This window comes from Bufo gargarizans, chromosome 9 (assembly GCF_014858855.1).
Source record: "Bufo gargarizans isolate SCDJY-AF-19 chromosome 9, ASM1485885v1, whole genome shotgun sequence".
NCBI lineage: Eukaryota > Metazoa > Chordata > Amphibia > Anura > Bufonidae > Bufo > Bufo gargarizans.
Genome location: NC_058088.1, coordinates 111,196,352 through 111,218,339, shown reverse-complemented (window position 1 = coordinate 111,218,339; position 21,988 = coordinate 111,196,352). Strand labels below are relative to the sequence as shown.

The following is a 21,988-nucleotide window of genomic DNA, read 5'->3' as shown; positions in this document are numbered from 1 at the left end:
TGTCTAATTGCCAGAGTAAACCTCAAGAGTCTTTGTGCCAGATGTATCACAGTGGTTGATGCTGGTTGATAAATCTGAGGCTGTGCTCACATAGTGGTGCTTCGGCTCCGTTCTTTCTGTCCCAGTGTCGGCAGTTGATTAGTGGAGGTGTTGGACCCCACCCTTCTGACATTATCAATATCTAGAACCTGGACAGCCCCTATAACCCAGAATTTGGTGAATTTTGTAGTATTTGTGCCTTCTTTAATGCAGTTTTAGTTCTGGTCAATGAGTGTCTGTCTGATCTTTTTGTCCTTTTTTTCAATTTTTACCTCAGAATTGCTTTAAATATTACATGAGTGATGACATCAATCGAGATGCCGATGGAATGGATGAGCAGTGTCGGTGAGCTATAGTTTTCTTTACCCATCGCCAAAGGGATCTTAGTAGCTACATACATATTGTATAATTAGTGAATGTAATTACATACATGGTTAATAAGGCTGAAAAAAAAACCATCTGTCCTTCCAGTTCAGCCTGTAGTTACTTTTTATTTTACTAGCGTTTAGCAAGGTGGAAACTGCTACCAATGGTTTTCAGTGGCAGATCGTGGTTTATTGCTGTGACTGCCTTGACTTTTCTTGTTGCAATGGAAAAAAAGCAACATGAATGGTGCAGCCTGTCGCTGAAAACAATGAGAGAGGTGTTTTCTGCTCCATGTCAAAATACCCTGTCTGGTCCCTAAGGTTGGATTCAATGTTCGTGATCTTTATTTTGAAAACCTAGTTGCTGTAAAACCACTTTTTTAAGATGTAGTTTGCCTGCACATGTTAGTATTAAAGGGGTATTCCAGTTACCATAAATATAACTTATTAGCTGAAGGGACCCGCCTTCGCTCAGGTATATTTAATTTAATGTTCGTGTGTGTCCTTTAAAATATATCAACACTATCCACTATAAGGCTGAGTTCACACGGGCGAGATTTCCACGTGGGTGCAATGCGGGAGGTGAACGCATTGCACTCGCACTGAATCTGGACCCGTTAATTTCTATGGGGCTGTGCACATGAGCTGTGATTTTCACGCATCACTTATGCGTTGCGTGAAAATCGCAGCATGCTCTATATTGTGCGTTTATCACGCAACGCAGGCCCCATAGAAGTGAATGGTGCTGAGTGAAAATCAAAAGCATCCGCAAGCAAGTGCGGATGCGGTGCGATTTTCACGCATGGTTGCTAGGTGACAGTCTATTCACTGTATTTTCCCTTATAACATGGTTATAAGGGAAAATAATAGCATTCTGAATACAGAATGCTTAGGTGATCAATTGATGGACCATGTGATTGGAGCATGTGATCTGACGTCACCACGGGTCCTAGCCGGTAGTTCATCATTAAAGAAGTAAAGAGACCGGGAACTACGCGATCAAGAGAAGGCGAGTTAATATTTTTTTTATTTTTTTTAACACAATTGATTACCTACTACACATTCTGTATTCAGAATGCTATTGTTTTCCCTTATAACCATGTTATAAGGGAAAATAATATCTACACAACACCGAACCCAAACCTGAACTTCTGTGAAGAAATTCGGGTCTGGGTACCACAGTCAGTGTTTTATCACGCGCGTGCAAAACACATTGCACCCGCACGATAAAAACTGAACATTGGAACTCAATCTCAGTCAAAACTGACTGCAATTGCGTACCTAATCGCGCGGGTTTGCCGCAATACACCGGGACGCATCCGGACCTAATCCGCCCGTGTGAACCCAGCCTAACAGTGACATCTACATCACCCTGCTCCTTGACAGTGACCTCCACAGTGCCCTGTCCCTTTAAAATTGGACCTCCACAGCAGCCCACCCCCTTAACTTTGACCTTTACAGCAGCCTTCCCCTTTAACGGTGAGTTTCACAGCTCACCACCCCCTTGACACTGACCTCCACAGGGGCCTGTCCCCTTTAACAGTGGCCTTTACAGCAATTTGACCCTTAACACTGACCTCCCTAACGGACCATCCTCTTAACTATGACCTCCACAGCAGCCTGCCCCTTGGGTGGCCAGAGGTCTAGTTTTAGGCCGGACAGTCCGGCTTTGACTCCCTGTCCTCCGTCTGGCGCATGGCCTGGACGGACACAGGGATGTCCTTTTGAACAGCTCACACCAGCACTGTGCTGTCTGAGCGTGAGCTGCAGGAAGAAAGTCGCCCTCCCTCCCACCCCCTGCAACTGACAAAAGTTGATTTTTAACTTCATTTTTTCTTTCCCTGTCGGCTTGGGGGGGTTGGACGTCGCCTAACCAGATCAGGGTGTGGCTTAGCGGGACCTAGAAGTTGATTTTTAACTTCATTTTTTTTTTTCCAATCTGTCTGAGAAGTGGAAGGGGCGTGGCCTAATCAAATCTGAATGTGGCCTTTTGAAAAGCTCTCTCTAAGACAGCAGCACTGTGCTGTCTGAGTGTGAGCTGCAGGGAGAAAGTCACCCCCCCCCCAACCCTTGCAGCTGACAGAAGTTGATTTTTTAACTTAATTTCTCGCCCAGTTTCCTTGGGGGACACAGAAGACCTTGGGTATAGCTCATCTCCATAGGAGGCGTGACACTAAGTGAAAACTGTTAAGCCCCTCCTCCACAGCTATACCCTCAGCCTGGAGAGAGAGACTGCCAGTTTTTGCTTAGTGTCCAAGGAGGCAAGACACTCCCTGCTACTGCAGGGCTGATTCTCCTTGTTTAAATTTTGATTTTTACTTTTTTCTTTTCTTTTTGTTCCAGATCATCAGGGACAACAGAGTCGCACTAGACCTCTCTGTTTCTCCCGGGGTCGAGCTGCGCCAGTGCCGGTCACCGCACTGCTGCCTCCCCCACAGAAGGCAAGGAGGACCAGGGCAGCCCAGCTCCCCTGTATCCCGCCAGCGCAAGGGTCGCCCGCACGCCAAGCCCCTCTTCCAGCGTCCTGCCACTACGGTGCCAGTAGCTGAAGGGGCGACCCTGCTGGAATGGACCGAGGGTGAAGACGGCTATGGTGAGAGATTGGCTTCTCCAGCCCTACGACCCCCCCCTTTCCACCACCACCACCACCCGGTCTCCTGCGGGCCTAACCCCCCCCCCCCCCCCCCATGGCCCATACTGTGCCTCTCTGAACAGCTTTCATAGCTGTGATGGTGAATGCCTTGCCTCTGATGGCAGAGGTCATGAGTTCGAATCCCTGGACAAACCTTAACCCTTCCACTGCTGGATCTAGGCTGGCCCCTGGGGTGCCGCAAGGCGGCAATCTGCTCCCTGCTTCCCCCCTCCCCCTCCTGGCCCCCATAGGACATGCAGCTGCTGTCCCCCTTTATCTTTTGATGTCCCGCCGGTATATGATACTACGCGGGCACCCGATCTCGGGGTCCCCCCATCTCCTTACCGGAGCGTTGCTCAGGGCCTGGGGCCCGCTCCTGACAGACCTCGCCTCCGGCCGGCATGGACATTCCGGTGCGGCCGGGCGCCGCAATGACCTGCTGGTCCGCCATCGGGCCTGCGGGGCCGCAATTCCGGCACTCCATTTGGGCCCGACTCTTCCGGCCTGCGGGGTGGGCTCCCGCGGCCGGTTTAATGCGCCGCTCCGCCTCAGTCCCGGCGGTATATAATACTATGCGGCCCCGGTCGGCCGGGCGCCGCACAAATTTAGGCCCCGGCTTTACGGCCTACTAGGCCGCAAAATTCTGGCCTTTGTTGGAGGGGGCGGGTACTTCTCCAGGCGCGAATTCTTCCCGCCTGGGGCTTCCTCCGCCCCCAGTGGATCGCAGCGCCGGCCCCCAGGCCGGCTCCCTGTTAACCCTTTGGGTGCAGGCAGGCTCCCAATGGGCCTGTATGGTTGGCCACCCCTTTTTTCTCTTGCATCAAGAGAATCTGTGCCCCTATATGGTGGTTCCCCTTTAGCCTCAGAGAGGCTGTTTTAAATAAAAAAAAAAAAAAAAAAAAATTAAAATGAAAATTAAAAATAAATAAAATATGAAATAATAATGAATAAACAGATGTCTAACAGATTCTTGTGGGCTGTGCAGGACGCTGCAGCCTCATCGCAGTAGTGCTGCCTGTCTGCATGCCCCCCTTCCATAGGCAGCATGGTTTCGCGCTCCCAGCCTGCGTCGCTGCCAGGTGCATTTCCCCTTTTAGGCGGTTTCTTGCCCTCTCCCGGGATGCAGCGCGGGCCAAGTGCATGCGGTCAGTTCTGTAGGCAGCATTCGTCACCCTCTCCAGGTATGGTGCCTGCCATGGGCATGACCCCCCCCTCCCAGGCGGGATACTGCACTCTCCCTGGCTGCGGGCTGGCCCTGTGTATGACCTTCTTAGGCGGATTGCTGCAGGTTCACCGGATACGGTGCTGGCCATGTGCACGACCCCCTTCCATAGGCGGAACGCTGCACTCTCACTGGATTCGCTGCCAGCCGTGTGCGTGACCCCCTTCCATAGGCGGAATACTGCACTCTCACCGGATACGGTGCTGGCCATGTGCACGTCCCCCTTCCATAGGCGGAACGCTGCACTCTCACTGGATTCGCTGCCAGCCGTGTGCGTGACCCCCTTCCATAGGCGGAATACTGCACTCTCACCGGATACGGTGCTGGCCAGGTGCACGTCCCCCTTCCATAGGCGGAACGCAGCACTCTCACTGGATTCGCTGCCGGCCGTGTGCGTGACCAACTTCCATAGGCGGAATACTGCACCCTCACCGGATACGGTACTGGCCATGTGCACGTCCCCCTTCCATTGGCGGAACGCAGCACTCTCGCTGGATTCGCGGTCGACCATGTGCGTGACCCCCTTCCATTGGCGGAACGCTATACTCTCACTGGATTTGTTGCCGATCATGTGCATGTCCCCCTTTTTATTAGGCGGAAATCTGCACTCTCACCGGATGCGGTGCTGGCCAGGTGCACGACACGCTTCCATAGGCGGAACGCTGCACTTTCACTGGATTCGCGGCTGGCCATAGGCATGACCCCCTTCCATAGGTGGTATGCTGCACTCTCATTGGATTCGCTGCCGGCCTTGGGCACGCCTCCTTCCCTCAGGCGGCATGCATACACTCCCTCTGTCTGTGGTTGTTCTCTCGCCGGTGCGTTGCTGGCCATGTGCATGAACCCCTTCCATGGCGGGGTGCTTGCACTCTCGCTGGATCCGCTGTCAGCCATGTGCATGGCCCCTCTTCCGTGGGCGGTGTACGCACTCTCACTGGATTCGCATTCGCTGCCGGCCATGGGCATGCCTCCCTTCCTCAGGCGACATACACACATTCTCACTGACTGTGTTTGTCTCTCGCCAGTACGTTGCTGGCTATGTGCATGACTCCCGTACATGGCAGGGTGCTCTCACTCTCCCTGGATGAGATGCTGGCCATGTGCATGACGCCCGCTGCACGTGCAAGCGGGCGTCATGTTTACACATCGCACCAGCGCCGTACATGGGTGGAACGCTTGCACTCCCATTGGATTCGGTGCTGGCCTTGTGTGTGACCACCCCTCATTCCATGGGCGGACCTTTGCACGCTCATGAGATTCACGGCTGTCCTTGTACGTGCTGTGCTGGACTTGTACATGTCCCCTTCATTGGCGGAGTGGTTGCACTCTCACAAAGTTCGGTGTTGGGGGAATTATTGCACGCTCTCTTAATGCTAGGATAACCCTGTGCATGTCCCCCTTTCACTAGGTGGACCTCCTGCGCTCCTGCAGGATTATATGGTATGTCCTATGTCTCTGGAGTAGGTACGGCCTTAGGCGTCACCCCCTTTTGGGGTGGGCCTTTGCACTCTTGCCGACTGCAGTTTGCCAGGTACATTTCCCCTCTTTCGGGGCGGACTGCTTACGTTCCATCGCGTGCCATGCTAGGCTTATGCATAACTCCCTTTCAGGTTGCACTTTGCACTTCCATAGATGCTGGGGCACTCTGTGGCTGGCCCTCTTCTCTGAGTGACTTTTTTGCAGGGAGCGGCCGTTCTTGTGCGTTGTTTGGGCCGTTTATGCCTTCTCCTCCCGTAGGTGGGTTGGCCTTCTCACTGCTTACGGGGCTGCTCGTACGTATGCTTCCCCTCCTTCCTGCGACATCCCTTTGTTCTCTTGGGTTACTTGCCGCAAGCCTTGCACTCGTCTCTACAGAGATCGTTCTGTCCACCTGACCCGGAGGGCTCTGTGCTCTCTACTGCACCGAGCTGGGTGGTACTCATTCATTTCGTTGGCCCTTCCTCCCGGGAAGTGTTCGTGGTTCCTAGATGCGTGCTGTTGTCTGCAGCGCCCCTCGGATTCTTCGTTGGCTCTGGCGGGACTATGGTTCCTTCGCCTATTACCATTTCCTCCTCTTCGGATGCAGTGTGGTATGAGTCCTTCCTCTTGGCGCCCTCTACGCTTCGGTCTGATCTGCTACCAGGTTCGGGCCACTCTTCTCGGGAAGATCACCCAACTTCTCTTGGATGCTCTATTACCCAGGTCCGGAGGACTTCCACCTTGGGTTCTTCAGGGTATTTGCCTTCTGCGAGGCGGTGAACCTGGCGTCTCACAGTGTAGCAGGGTTCTGCTTTTGGGCTGTCCTATGACTTCCCTGCTGCCCACTCCTCCTTTCGGTTGGGGGGTGTGATGCCGGCCTCTGTCTCGACTACCTTGTCTTGCCGGCTCTGTTTGGCTCCCCGTTCGGTACAGATCACGCCGATGTGGCTTCTGCCCGGCCAGGCTTCAGAGGCTGTTCCTTCACTGTCCTCCCCTCTGGGGGGAGCATGGTTGTTCATGTGGATGGTTCCGGTGTTCCTTTGGTCTCGTACTGTCTCCCTTGTTCACACTGGCTGTATTAGCTGTGTGCCTCTTGCTGGGTCTACCGCGTTCTGTCCTCCCGCTGGGTGCAGATTGCGTTTTCCATTCTAGGCTATGGTCCTGCTGTAGACTTACCTTCTTGGTAACTTGGGGGGACTGCCCTTCGGTCCAGATTGTCCTTCGATCTCCCACACCAGGACTGTAGATAGTCTTCCTGTGGTGGCTACATAAGCATGGACTTTAGCCTGTCTTGTCCTGGCATCTGGCGGATGCTGGGCGGACCCTTCGGTTCCCTTCCGTCTGTCCTTCTGCTCCCCCACTCCGGGTGGATACGGGACAACGTTGCTCGGAGGCCGACGGGACCAGTTTTGCCGACCCTTCTGCCCGTGTTACTGGTCTGCGCCTGGTCACATTGGGTTTTTATCCGCTTGCCCAGGTGACTCCAGCGGGCTCGCTACTGTTCGCTCCTGGCTGTGTTTCGTCCAGGATCTGTCGTTGGACTTAGGGTTTTTTGTCTGGGTGTCGGTGGGTAGCTGGGCATTCCCCACTCTGCCCTTCTCCCCCCCATGGTTCTGTCTTTCTCCAGTCCGGCCTGGACCTGGGACTGGGACTCCTTTGCTTGAAGTGTCAAGTGTCGGCGCTGTCCTTCCTCTTCCAGCGTTCCCCGGCCCTCGGGGCCTGTCCAGACCTTCTTCCTCGGAGTGGCTCTTTGGTTCCTCTGTACTGTACTCTCGGCGCTCCAATCTTGTCCTTGGAGCCGTTACAGGAGTTCTCTCTACCCCTTCTGTCCTGTACGGTTGTGTTCCGTATCAGTCGTGTCTCTGACGGGTGCCGGAATGGCCCCTTGTTACGAGCTTTGTCTTTTCCAGGACAGGGCTGTTCTGCATCCCGTTTCTTCTTCCTTCCTTCCTTCCTTCTGAAGGTGGTGTTTGCCTTTCGCTTCAACACCTCACCTATTTGGACGTTGTTTGGGCCTTGCCGTTTTTACTTGGAGATCTCCGACTCTTGCAGACGTTCGGCCTCTTGGGTTTCCAGGAGGGCTGTGCATAGGGTTGACAGACTCCAGGGTGGTTTTCCTCCGCTTGATCAGATTGGCTATTGCTGAGGTTACCGCACCAAGGGCAGGATTCTGTCTTTGGTGTCACCGTTCCTTTCACCAGAGCGGTCGGTGCCTCCTGGGCCGGAGGCATTGGGCTTCGGCCGTGCATCTGGGCACGGCGGCCACAGGTCTGCCTTGCACGCCTTACTGAGTTCTACAGGGTGCATACTCTGACTTTGGCAGATGCTGCCTTACCCCGCCTGGGTTTACAGGCGGCGGTTCATTGATGCCTTTCGGGTGCTTCACCTTGGTGCTGTGGTCCCTCCCCCTTTTGGACTGCTTTTGAACGTCCCAAGGTCTTCTGTGTCCCCCAAGGAAACTGGGCGAGAAAACGAGATTTTTGTATAACTTACCAGTAAAATCTCTTTCTCGCTCTTTCCTTGGGGGACACAGCACCCACCCATTCATTGTTTTTTCTCTGTACGTTTTCCAAGTTTTTTGTTACCCGTTGGGTAGTTGGCTTGTTGGTTCCTTGTTGGACTTTGCCTTTTCTCACTGCTTGGACACGCAACTGGCAGTCTCTCTCTCCAGGCTGAGGGTATAGCTGTGGAGGAGGGGCTTAACAGTTTTCACTTAGTGTCACGCCTCCTATGGAGATGAGCTATACCCAAGGTCTTCTGTGTCCCCCAAGGAAAGAGCGAGAAAGAGATTTTACTGGTAAGTTATACAAAAATCTCGTTTTTTTTCAATCCCTATCGGCTGAGGAGTGGAAGGGAGGGGATCAAGGGGTGTGGCTTAGTAGGACCTGGGGGTGGGGTTTTAAGTTCGTCTTTTGAGGGTGGACACATTATGGCAGGATGTGTGTCTGGGCTCATTCCTGCAAGAGTGCGGCCCCTCTGGGCACCTTACTGGCTCATTTGCATACCAAATACCAAAACTGGATTTTCAGAGGATAAAACCATCTATTGCTGGAACAAAGGCACATCTTGAAATAAGGTGCTAAGTGCTATTAGGCCATGGCTTTACTTCAATAGCAATTATCCTGGTGACAGATTTCCTTTAACCCTGGGCCAGGTTTCATCTTCCTGCACAGGCCATTTTTTGCAAATCTGACGTCACTTTATGTGGTAATAACTTTAACTTATCCACGCCATTCTGAGATTTTCTCGTCACTTATTGCGCTTCATGATAGTGGTAAAATTCAGTCAAAATATTTCATTTTTATTTATAAAAAAATACCATATTTACCAAAAAGTTAGAAAAATTAGCAAATTTCAATTTCTCTACTTTTATAATAGTGATACCTCCAAAAATAGTTATTACTTTACATTCCCCATATGTCTACTTCATGTTTAGATCATTTTGAAAATTACATTTTTTTTTTTTGGACATTAGAAGGCTCAGAAGTTTAGAAGCAAATCTTAAAAATTTTTCTGAAAACTTCCAAAACCCACTTTTTAAGGACCAGTTCAGGTCTGAAGTCACTTTGTGAGGCTTACATAATAGAAACCTCCCAAAATGACCATTTTATAAACTACACCCCTCTAGGTATTCAAAACTAATTTTACAAACTTTATTAACCCTTTTAGGTGTTTCACAAGAATTAACCTCCTCCGGACCGCCTAACGCAGATGTGCGGTCCGGAGGCGGCAGCGCTGTGCAGTGTCACGCATATACGCGTCATCTCGCGAGACGCGAGATGACGCGCTTTGCCGGGCCCGCGCATGGGCCTTCTGTGCCTTCTCCTCAACATGGCAGAATGCGCAGTTCGGGCCGGCATTTCGTCAAGGGGGGTCGCGTCATCAGCTTGCCAGCCAATGATCGCGGGTGGCAAGCTGATGATTTAAAAAAAAAAAACAATCAAGTGCCAGATAACAGATCATATTAGTAAATATGATGTGTTATATGGCTGCCCTGCTCCTCTGCTGGTCCTTTTCGTCGGTTGGATCCAGCAGAGGAGCAGGCTACACAGTGAGTACACCAAACACCTCATACTAGCCCCAGATCACCCCCTGCACCCCAATTAACCCTTTGATCACCCCTTTGATCGCCCCTGTCAATCACTAGTGAAAGGAAAAAAGTGATCAGTGCAAACTGTCACTTTTTTTTTTTCCCCACTGGTATTGACCGTTAAGTTTTAGGTATAGTTTAGGCCCCTTGGTTAGGTAGTTTAGGGATCATTTAGCGCCCAGCCCACCGCACCGCAGTCACTGATTCGCTGATTAGCGTATCGCTAATCAGCATTTGTACTTTTATAGTATCTGGAAGTGATCAAATCTGATCACGGTCAGATCTATAATTGTATTAGTGTCACTTTAGTTCTCCCTCCACCCAAAACGCAGTGTTTGCCCGATCAGGCCTGATCGGTCGCCCACACCCGCCCCACCGCAGTGACAAAAAATATTTTTTTTTGATCACTGCACATTCACTTTACACGTGCTGCGGCGATAAAAAAAAAATCAGTTTTGATATTTTTTATCAACCGCAGCGGCCTCCGGTACTTCGCTAGCCTCCCGTTTGTAAGACAGGCTTGCTTTTTTTCTTGGGTAGTCTCAGGGAATACCCCTAAATTTAGTTGCCCAAATGTCAAACAGGGGGTATTCTTCTGAAGAGGCCTACAGGCTTCTGACCCAGTCGGATGAGGAATGGGAACACTCATCTGATGAATCTAGCGGGTCAGAATACGAACCTGTAGAAAGCGGTGGCTCTCTGACCCAAAGTTCGGACGAGGAGGCTGAGGTCCCTGATAGTACCAGGTGTACCCGGCCCCGTGTCGCTAGACCACAGGTTGCGCAGGATCCGCTTCAAGAGCAGCAGAGTGGGGCTGGTGCTGTCGGATTACGTGGTGAGGCATACACCAGCAGCGCAGCCCTCCCTGGACCTAGTACCAGCACTGCCGTACAACCTGGTGAAATGGCGAGCACCAGAAGGGCAGTTGAAGCTGGTACGGTGGCACGAGCAGTAGTGACCCCGTCGCAGCCACCGCAAAGACGTGCCCGTAGAGCCCCTAGAATCCCTGAGGTGCTGGCAAACCCTGATTGGCAGTCCCCAACTTCAGCCGCACTTGTAGTTTTCCCTTTCACTGCCCAGTCTGGAGTTCGGGTTGAGACAGCTCAGATCGGTTCGGCCCTGGGATTTTTTGAGCTGTTCTTGACTGCGGAGCTCTTAGACATAGTTGTGGCCGAAACAAACAGGTATGCCACACAATTTATAACCGCCAACCCGGGAAGCTATTATGCCCAGCCTTTCCGGTGGAAACCAGTCCAAGTTTCCGAAATTAAAACTTTTCTGGGCCTTCTCCTCAACATGGGTCTAACTAAAAAGCATGAATTGCAGTCATATTGGTCCACGAACCCAATTCATCACATGCCCATGTTCTCTGCTGCTATGTCAAGGGCACGTTTTGAGGCCATCCTGCGTTTCCTGCACTTTAGCGACAATAGCACCTCTCGTCCCAGAGGCCACCCAGCTTTTGACCGGCTCCACAAAATTCGGCCCCTCATAGACATTTCAAATTTTTGTCCTAAGTTAGTGGAAAGTGAGACTTTGTGAGAAAAAAAAATAAATCAATTTCCGCTAACTTATGCCCCAAAAAAAAATTTCTATGAACTTGCCAGGCCCCTCATTGAATACCTTGGGGTGTCTTCTTTCCAAAGTGGGGTCACATGTGGGGTATTTATACTGCCCTGGCTTTTTAGGGGCCCTAAAGCGTGAGAAGAAGTCTGGGATCCAAATGTCTAAAAATGCCCTCCTAAAAGGAATTTGGGCACCTTTGCGCATCTAGGCTGCAAAAAAGTGTCACACATGTGGTATCGCCGTACTCGGGAGAAGTTAGGGAATGTGTTTTGGGGTGTCATTTTACATATACCCATGCTGGGTGAGAGAAATATCTTGGTCGAATGCCAACTTTGTATAAAAAAATGGGAAAAGTTGTCTTTTGCCAAGATATTTCTCTCACCCAGCATGGGTATATGTAAAATGACACCCCAAAACACATTCCCCAACTTCTCCTGAGTACGGCGATACCAGATGTGTGGCACTTTTTTGCAGCCTAGGTGGGCAAAGGGACCCACATTCCAAAGTGCACCTTTCGGATTTCACAGGTCATTTTTTACAGATTTTGATTGCAAAGTACTTCTCACACATATGGGTCCCTAAATTGCCAGGGCAGTATAACTACGCCACAAGTGACCCCATTTTGGAAAGAAGACACCCCATGAGGGGCATGGCGAGTTCCTAGAATTTTTAATTTTTTGTCGCAAGTTAGTGGAATATGAGACTTTGTAAGGAAAAAAATAAATCATAATTTTCCGTTAACTTGTGACAAAAAATAAAAAGTTCTATGAACTCACTATGCCCATCAGCGAATACCTTAGGGTGTCTATTTTCCGAAATGGGGTCATTTGTGGGGTTTTTCTACTGTCTGGGCATTGTAGAACCTCAGGAAACATGACAGGTGCTCAGAAAGTCAGAGCTGCTTCAAAAAGCGGAAATTCCCATTTTTGTACCATAGTTTGTAAACGCTAAACTTTTACCCAAACCATTTTTTTTTTTTTGCCCAAACATTTTTTTTTATCAAAGACATGTAGAACTATAAATTTAGCGAAAAATTTATATATGGATGTCGTTGTTTTTTTTTGTGCAAAATTTTACAACTGAAAGTGAAAAATGTCATTTATTTGCAAAAAAATTGTTACATTTTGATTAATAACAAAAATGTCAGCAGCAATGAAATACCACCAAATGAAAGCTCTATTAGTGAGAAGAAAAGGAGGTAAAATTCATTTGGGTGGTAAGTTGCATGACCGAGCGATAAACGGTGAAAGTAGTGTAGTGCAGAAGTGTAAAAAGTGGCCTGGTCATGAAGGGGGTTTTAGCTAGCGGGGTTGAAGTGGTTAAAGCAAAATGGAGATGACATTTCAGAATTTTTGGCAGATTTTCCATTTTAAATCCATTTTTTTTCCCCAGTAACAAAGCAAGGGTTAACTGTCAAACAAAACTCTATTTCCTTGATTCTGTAGTTTACGACCACATATGGAGTGTTTCTGTAAACTGCTGTACGAGCACACGTCAGGGTGCAGAATGATAGGAACGCCATATGGTTTCTGGAGGGCAGATTTCACTGGGATAATTTTAAAGGGATTCTGTCACCTCCCCTAAGGCAAAAAACGATTTAAAACCAGCCATGCAGCACAGCTTACCTGGATTAGGCTGTGCTGTTCAATCTTGAAATCCGTCCAGCAGTTAGTTCAAAAAACGAGTTTGATCAATGAGGAAATGCGTCCTGAAGGTGCCCAGAGGGGCGTTTTTTTCTTCTGAGAGAGCCCAGTCCCGCCCCTTTTTCAGTGCCCAGCCCGCCTTCCTTTTACTTCCTAACCGCCGCCCCCAGCCTGCCACAGCCTCTCCTGCCTCTCCTCCCCCTCCCTCTTGCCGAACGAAGTCTCGCACAGGCGCAGTACCCACTGAGGGCTGCGCCTGTGCGATCATCAGGAGACTGAGGGCGGCAGCTTCATCTTCGTCACTGGGCATGCGCCGAGCCCAGTGACGTCCGATGCTCGCTCTTCCCTGCTGACTGAGGGAAGAGCGAGCATCGGACGTCACTGGGCTCGGCGCATGCCCAGTGACGAAGATGAAGCTGCCGCCCTCAGTCTCCTGATGATCGCACAGGCGCAGCCCTCAGTGGGTACTGTGCCTGTGCGAGACTTCGTTCGGCAAGAGGGAGGGGGAGGAGAGGCAGGAGAGGCTGTGGCAGGCTGGGGGCGGCGGTTAGGAAGTAAAAGGAAGGCGGGCTGGGCACTGAAAAAGGGGCGGGACTGGGCTCTCTCAGAAGAAAAAAACGCCCCTCTGGGCACCTTCAGGACGCATTTCCTCATTGATCAAACTCGTTTTTTGAACTAACTGCTGGACGGATTTCAAGATTGAACAGCACAGCCTAATCCAGGTAAGCTGTGCTGCATGGCTGGTTTTAAATCGTTTTTTGCCTTAGGGGAGGTGACAGAATCCCTTTAAGTTGCCATGTCACATTTGAAGCCCCCCGATGCACCCCTAGAGTAGAAACTCCAATAAAATTTCCCCATTTTGGAATTTATGGGATAAGTTGGCAGTTTTGTTGGTACTATTTTAGGGTACATATGATTTTTGGTTGCTCTATATTACACTTTTTTGTGAGGCAAGATAACAAAAAATAGCTGTTTTGGAACCATTTTTTATTTATTTACAATGTTCATCTGACAGATTAGGTCATGTGGTATTTTTATAGAGTAGGTTGTCACGGATGCGACAATACCAAATATGGTTCAATGTTACATAATCATTTTTGTAAGAAATGATTTTTTTAGAGTTTCCATATTCTAAATGCGACTGTCTTATGTAGGGTCTAAATTTTTTTTCAGTATGAGATGATGGTTTGGTACTATTTTAGTGTGCATATTACTTTTTTGATCGCTTGGTATTACGCTTTTTGTGATGTAAGTTGACAGGCTTTTTTGACCCCCCCCCCTTTTTTTTTTATGTTCACCTGAGGGGTTAGGTCATGTGATTTTTTTTTTTTTATAGAGCCGATTGATACGGACACGGCAATACTTAATTGTCTACTCCCCCCCCCTATTTCTTACAATGTTTTTATTTTTTTACTTTATTTTGGGAAAATAACATGTTGCATTACAATACAGAAGTGTATTACCAGTGTAATACATTTGCAGCCTGCCTCCTGTGACATCATATTCTCTCCCTGAATGAAGACACAATGCCTAAGGAAGGCATCTGGTCCCCGTCACAGCAGCGCGGGGACCCAATGGGGAAGGGGAGGGAGCTCCCTCTACACACCCTGCACATACCGCGCTCAAAGCTGACAGCGGCATAGAGAGGGTTAATGCGCCGGCTTCAGTGTTTTCACTAATGCCGGAGCATACAGCAAGGGTCCAGCTAATGGGAACAGCCAGTCCCCTGCAGCTGGTCGGGTGGGTGCCGCTCCTGCACCCGCCTGATCAGTGCGCCATAATGGTACTGTACTGGGTGGTAAGTCACATCCCGCTGCACTGTCCTATTCTGGGCGGGAAGGGGTTAAAGCTCACCTACAGTAAAGAAAAATGGCTCGGTTGTTATGGAAACCTGGTGTAAAGCTGTGTGTATGTGGAGACTGGCCTGCGAGCTTCAATTGGCTGATGAGGGTCATGTGACCAGGCTTCTATTGGCTAATGCATTTTTTTTTTTTTTAAATATCTCAGGAACGGTACGTCCTAGAGAACTGAGACCCGGTCTAAAGCCTTTCCAAACACCTGATGTACCTGTGTGCCAAATTTCGTGATTGTAAAATGCGACGGTGCAGATTCTTTTAGGGGACATACACTCAGCTTTATATATTAGATGTTTTAGACAAATTCTACCTAATATAATGTAAATTTCACATATTTACCGTTCAGTAGTTATAAGTTATACAGGTACAAGTGCTACCCACTGTGTTTCCTCATAAATTACCATGGCATCGACCTGTAGTTCTGAGCCTTTGTTAGGTCGAGCATGCTCAGTATGTTGCTATCGATTCTCTAGCTCAGGGGTGTCAAACTCAAATTCATCGGGGGGCCGCATCAGCAGTTTGGTCACCCTCAAAGGGCCGGTTGTATCTGTAGGACTGTGTCCACTCTTATTATCATAAATTATTGTCACTGCATTCAATTATTACTGTCTTTTGTAATAATGTAAGTAATAACTAGCTCTGAAAGCTTGACCTGCTAGCGCTGACTGGGGTCACATAGCATTATACTGATTTATGATGCTATGTAACCCCTACAGTTCTGGAATGTGTTGGATAACACTGACATAATGCTGTCAGTGTTATCCAACACATTCCAGAACTGTAAGGGTTACCGTATTTTTCGCCCTATAAGACGCACCGCACCGGCTCATAAGACACACCTAGGTTTTTGAGGAGGAAAATAAGAAAAAAAAAATTTTGAACCAAAAGGTGTGCTTTTGGTGGGTTTTGAACTAATTGTGTTGTGTGGGTGGCACTGTTATGGGGGGGATCTGTGGATGGCACTGTTATGGGGGGATCTGTGGATGGCACTGTTATGGGGGGATCTGTGGATGGCACTGTTATGGGGGGATCTGTGGATGGCACTGTTATGGGGGGATCTGTGGATGGCACTGTTATGGGGGGATCTGTGGATGGCACTGTTATGGGGGGATCTGTGGGTGGCACTGTTATGGGGGGATCTGTGGGTGGCACTGTTATGGGGGGATCTGTGGGTGGCACTGTTATGGGGGATCTGTGGGTGGCACTGTTATGGGGGGATCTGTGGATGACACATATATAGCATCTTATGCTATGTGTCATCCACAGATCCCCTCCATAAGTGTCCCTGTAGTGAATGACCCTCAATACACGGGCTAGGGGCCGGCATCTGCTTTTATAATGACAGCGGGGCCCGTGCAGTGACTGTATTCTACTACATGGGCCCCGCTCACTGTATAATCCTATGTCTAATAGTTGTATGTAATCGCATAATCAGCGCTGTGTATTACGGTACTTACAACTACAAGCGCTCGCCGCTCGGTAGGCAGAGAGGAGGGAGGAGGCAGGCCGGGAGGACAGGCGCTGGCAGCGCGAGTCATGCGCCCACGCTGCCTGCTTCATTCATAAAGTGGGCGGCGCAGGCGTGTGACGTATGACTCACACTGCCAGCGCCCAGCCTGCCTCCTCCCTCCTCTCGGCGAGCGCTTGTAGTTGTAAGTACCGGTAATACACAGCGCTCCTTATGCGATTTATTATCACTTCCTGCAGGGGCCGCCTGCAGGAAGTGATAATAAAAGGTGAAGGCTGGCGGCGGCTACGCGGGCCACATGACTAGGTCTGGTGGGCCGGATTCGGCCTGCGGGCCTTGTGTTTGACACCCGTGCTCTAGCTAAATGTGTTGTGAAACAAAGGGCGTGTCAGTGTGCTGGTGATTACGGAGTAGAGGGGCGTGGCTGTATATCAGGCAGCCAATCGGTAAACATCAGCACTCACAGCAGGAAAGCTAGGGATTGTAGTCTGAAGTTTTGGGAGGGAAGATCAGGCGCCATGATATTCTGTGTGCTGCAGGCTCACAAAGTAAATTGAAGCTCTGGCTATATGTAAAGGTATGGGTTCTGATTGGGTCACAGCTTGCAGCCTTAATGCAGTTTAAAAAAAAAAAATTAAGTTCAGGCATACCACTTTAAAGGCTATTTGCAGTTTTCAGTCTGTATGTTGGATCTATTAACAAGAAGGGCATGGGGGTTTAATGGTATACATTACTCAAATGTGCAAAGAAGAAACCGTAATGGATTCTAGATGCCATAAATGTGGGTGCTTGTTTAACTGGCATCTTTATTAATTTCTTGCTGGATATTTAGCATGTATAAACCTTTCCTAGAGCTTGTATGCATTTCCTTCGTTACTCATTCATCTGGGCAGTGTGATGGTACAGCAAATAGTCGGCCTTTGTACAAAGCACCAAGTGGTACCACAGTAGAAGGATAGACCTCCTCTTGTGTTTTGCCAGATTCTGTATTAATGACCGTGCTAAGAAGCTCACTTCTGTTGTGTGTCTGTGTAAAGCAATGTAAGCCTATGAGTGAAACCTGACAGTGCATTTGCTGACATTACAAGCACATTACTACTAGGTAAAGTGCTGCACAAAAGAATAGCGCTTTTCATTTACCCCTGAATCAAGCAGTTTCAGTAAACAAGTAAATTGGGGCAGAAGTTAGGTCGGAACACTTAATGACAAAGTAGGTTTGTCGTTTTTTGTTTTTGTTTGTTTTTTTTCTTTTTTGTTTTAAGCCAGCAATGTATTGGAGCATAATATATTTATATATTTTCTTTTATATCTAGTTGGTGTGCTGAAGGAGGAAATCTTATCTGCTGTGATTTTTGCCACAATGCCTTCTGCAAAAAATGCATCCTCCGGAATCTTGGTCGTAAAGAATTGTCTGCTATAATGGATGAAGAAAGCAAATGGCATTGCTACATGTGCGAATCTGATCCTCTGTTGGACTTGGTAGCTGCATGTGACAGTGTTTTTGAGAACTTGGAACAGTTGTTACAAAATAAAAAGAAAATGAAAGTAGAAAACGACAAGAGTAAGCCTCATGACCAAACTCTAAAAAGCCTAAGTTGTAATGGACAAGACAAACAAAAGGATTCACGTTCTTGTGCAATAACCTATTCATTCAATGCCTTGATGGTTCCAAAAGAAATGTTAAAAAAGACTAAAAGAATAATCGAGACAACAACCAACTTAAACTCAAGTTTTGTAAAATTTCTGAAGCAAGAGTCTGAAAATGTCGATTCTAACCGCAGTGTTCGAATTCGTCAGTTAAAGGCATTTAAGTCAGTCTTGGAGGACCTTAAAAAGGCACACCAGGCTTTAGAGGAAAGTTTGGCCAAAGAGATGGCTTGTGATTTTGGTAAAAAAAATAAGAAAAACAGAGATGTTAGTGAGAATCGGCAGCCAAAAGAGAGAGACAACGACAAAACTAGTGAACCTCGGAAAGAGTCAACCAGTGTGTGTGAAAATGAAAAAGTAAAAAGTGACCGCAAAGAGAAGCATGGGAAGTCTAGAAATAGAGATGTAGATAAAAGGGTTAGTTTAGCTCAGGCTCAAAATGGAGAGCAAGACGATACTATAAATGTAAGTGTTGAAGAAAAGGAGGGTAATGGTGACATTCTGGAATCTTCAATACATGAGGGAGAGGACCTAGAAGATATGGACACAGAGGATGGTGATGTTCAGCTGGTCAAAGAAGGTACAGTGCAAAAGCGGAATGAGAATCACAGTGACACTGTATTAGATGAGCAACCTCAAGAGGATTCTCATGTTGAGGGCGAGTCTGATTCTGAAGAAGTACAAATTAAATGTGAGAAAAATCGAGAGAAGCTGAAGACAAACTTAAAGCCAAAGCGTAGTATAATGGACAGCAAAAAAAGAAATACAGAGAAAAGTAAGAAAGAGCAACAGTCGAGTGCTGAATCCGAAAATGATGCTGAGAAGATGGCTTCTAATAGGACATCATCCAGGCTAGCAAAGTCTCGTTCACCTATGAAGAAGCAAAAAAATGATCAGCAAGAATTTGAGCCCAATGCTGCTGAAGCACTGGACATGGACATTGTTTCAGTCCCTACTTCTGTTCCAGAAGATATATTTGACAGTCTGGATGCCTCACTGGAAGCACAAAATGCATTGAACGATTCTGGGTTAAAAACGCCAAGTAAGAAACATGGTAAGGAACCAAAGGCGGCCGTTAAAAAAGAGCTGATTCTGAAGTTGACTCCTGTAACTGTTTCACCATCTAAGAATGTGGACTTGAATGAGGACTCTAAAGCTGAGGCTTCTGAACAAGGGTCTGATGCTGACAAACCACGGAGTCCCAGCTATGTTTCTGCTAATGAGCACTCATCCGAGAATGAAGATTCCAAGTTAAGAAAGTCTCCTCGTGTGAAAACCACACCCAAAAGACGCCAGACTGACACAAAGACCTCATCAAATACAGAGGAGGAAAGTAATGATACAGACAAAGAGAGAAAAAATAAAAAGCCGTCCTCTAAAAAAGAAAATAAGACAAAATCTGCTTCTTCAGACTCTGGCAAGAGTTCAAAAAGAAAATCCGATAAGGAAAAATTAGATTCCAACAAGCATGGAAGTGGATCGGAATCTGATGAGGTCCCTGAAATTCTTAAAATGGCAGCTTTGATGAGCAACTCATCCTCCGATCATGAAAGCTGCGGTGAAACCAAGAATTCGAAGAAGGCTGTTAAAGGAGATAGTCCAAAGACTGATGGAAAGCGCAAAAGAAAGAGTTCAAGCTCTGGTCCTGAAGCTGTTAAGAAGGTGACCAGAAACTCAACAGCAAAAAAACGCCGCTCAAACCACTCTGACTCGTCAAACTATGACTCTGAACTAGAGAAGAAAATGAGAAAAGCAGGAAACGTGGAGGCTGCCAAGAAGGGTAAAAAGAAAACTGTCAAGAGTGAGGAAGAGAGTGGGCCTTCCACAGAGGAAACCGAAAGCAAGAAACCCAAGAGGAGCAAGACGAGGAGCACAGCTCTGAAGGATAAGGCATCTACATCATCTTCTGACTTGTCTGAAGACAGTCACAATATAAGTCACAATTCTGATGATGGCAGTGAAGATGAGCAAAAGATAAAGCCTATAGTGGAGAATGAAGTCCTGTCAGCAGTTGGGTTTGCTCAGTCTTCAGGTATGCTTTTTTTTTTTTATACCTAATGCTTCATAATTCTTATACATCTATTAGGCTACTTTCACACTCGCATCTTGGCTTTCCGTTTGTGAGATCTGTCATGGGCCCTCACAAGCAGTCCAAAACGGATCAGTTTTGCTCTAATGCATTCTGAATGGAAAAGGATTAGCTCAGAATGCATCAGTTTGCCTCCGATCAGTCTCCGCTTGATGAAACTGAGCCAAACTGATCCATCCTGGCACACAATATGTCTATGGGGACTGGTCTGTTTTCTCTGACACAATCTGGCACAATAGAAAACAGATCTGTCTCCCAAGGACTTTCAATGGAGTTCATGATGGATCCATCTTGGCTATGTTACAAATATTACAAACTGATCCGTTCATGACTGACGCATGCGGTTCTATTATGGTAACAGATCCGTTTTTGCAGATCCATGACGGAGCCGACCAAAACGCGAGTGTAAAAGTAGCCTTAAAGAGGTTGTCCAAGTTATATTTATTGATGACCTATCCTCAGGATAGGTCATCAATATCAATCGACTGGGGCTCGGCACCTCTGCTGATCAGCTGTTTGAAGAGAAGGCGCGTACCGTGCCAGAGCTGCCTCCCCTTTACCGTTTACCTTCTAGCTGTTGCATCTGCAGTACCATTGAAATGAATGGGACGGCTTGGGTGTAATTACACCTGCTCACCCCTGCAAATGCAACGGCTAGAAGGTAAACGGTAAAGGGGAGGCAGCGCTGGCACGGTGCGTGCCTTATCTTCAAATAGCTGATCGGTGGAGGTGCCTGGTGTCGAACCCCAGCTGATCGGCTATTGATGACCTATCCTAAGGATAGGTCATCAATAAATATAACTTGGCCAACCCCTTTACCTGTATCACTATGGATTGTTTACACATTGTGGCAGCCTCTGTTTATTCGCAATATAAGGTGCAGTAGTTGACTGCATTCTGCGTGCTGCACTGAACTCTTGTTTTGCTGCCTAAAAGGGTCAAGTAAGGATAGTTTCACACTAGCAGTATGAGACCTGCCATGCAGTTCTGGCATGGAATAGCCTGCTCTAGCTGTCTGGATCTGGCATTGCTGGATGGTACCTGAATGCCCATCAGCTCCATTGTCTGTAATGGGGTCCAGTGGAGATCCGGCTACAACCTGGCAAATATGCTGAGAATCGTCCAGACAAAAACTGCTCCACAAAACTGAGAGCTCCGGCAGCCTCTGCCAGAACATCCTGCTGGAACTAATAGGCTAGTTTTACACTAGCGTTAAGATGCTTGAAAATTCATTTAGATTACTGTCTGGCAATGCCAGATCCAGAGAGCTCTCTTAGCTAGTGTGAAGCTAGCCTTATAAATGTTAATTATGGAATGCATTGAACTTTCCTAATGAAACCAATTATATTGCAACAGACGTGGGAATGGATGTGTAGCTTAACAGTAATATTGGATTTCTTAGTAGGCAGGAAAATAAAAACTTGTAGTATGCTTCCTTTTTGATTCAGTGCAGTTCCTGTACTAGATCCATGTTCCTCCCATCTCAGTGGCTGTACACAGAGGCAGTGTCCACGTGACGTAACCATAGTGGCTACTCATCCCCACATGTGAACATCACAGTGGTATTGTCGACTACTGTGATCACATGTTGTATAGCTGGTAGTCAAACTCTGGGCATCGGGTTTGCAGGAACGGTGCAGAGTACGGTAGTTATATTACAATTTTCCTGTTACTGAAACATCTTTGCTCTGGTGTGCTAATACGGTTTGCTAACATTTAATGGTAACAACAGGGGCGCTGTATTGACATCGGTGTTACCTTGGAGTTTCCATTGCCAATTCCAGTCTCTTTTGGAACTAGAGTAGCCGAGTCTGCAGTAGTATTCTGGCGTCCAATAAGTATCCTCCTTAACGTTAATGTGGTCAGTCAAGATTGTCTGTCTGGTTTCGGTTTAAAACTGATCCGAAGACCGT

The 21,988-nt window shown here is 47.9% G+C and overlaps 1 protein-coding gene across 1 annotated transcript in view; it reads left to right on the top strand.

The window, feature by feature from the left end:
* ATRX (ATRX chromatin remodeler) overlaps positions 1-21,988 on the top strand; it is a 186,739-nt gene that overhangs the window by 50,863 nt on the left and 113,888 nt on the right. The window contains exons 8-9 of the mRNA XM_044305242.1: positions 317-384; positions 17,653-20,018. Coding sequence (XP_044161177.1) covers positions 317-384; positions 17,653-20,018 — 2,434 coding nt within the window. The remainder of the gene's footprint in view (positions 1-316; positions 385-17,652; positions 20,019-21,988) is intronic.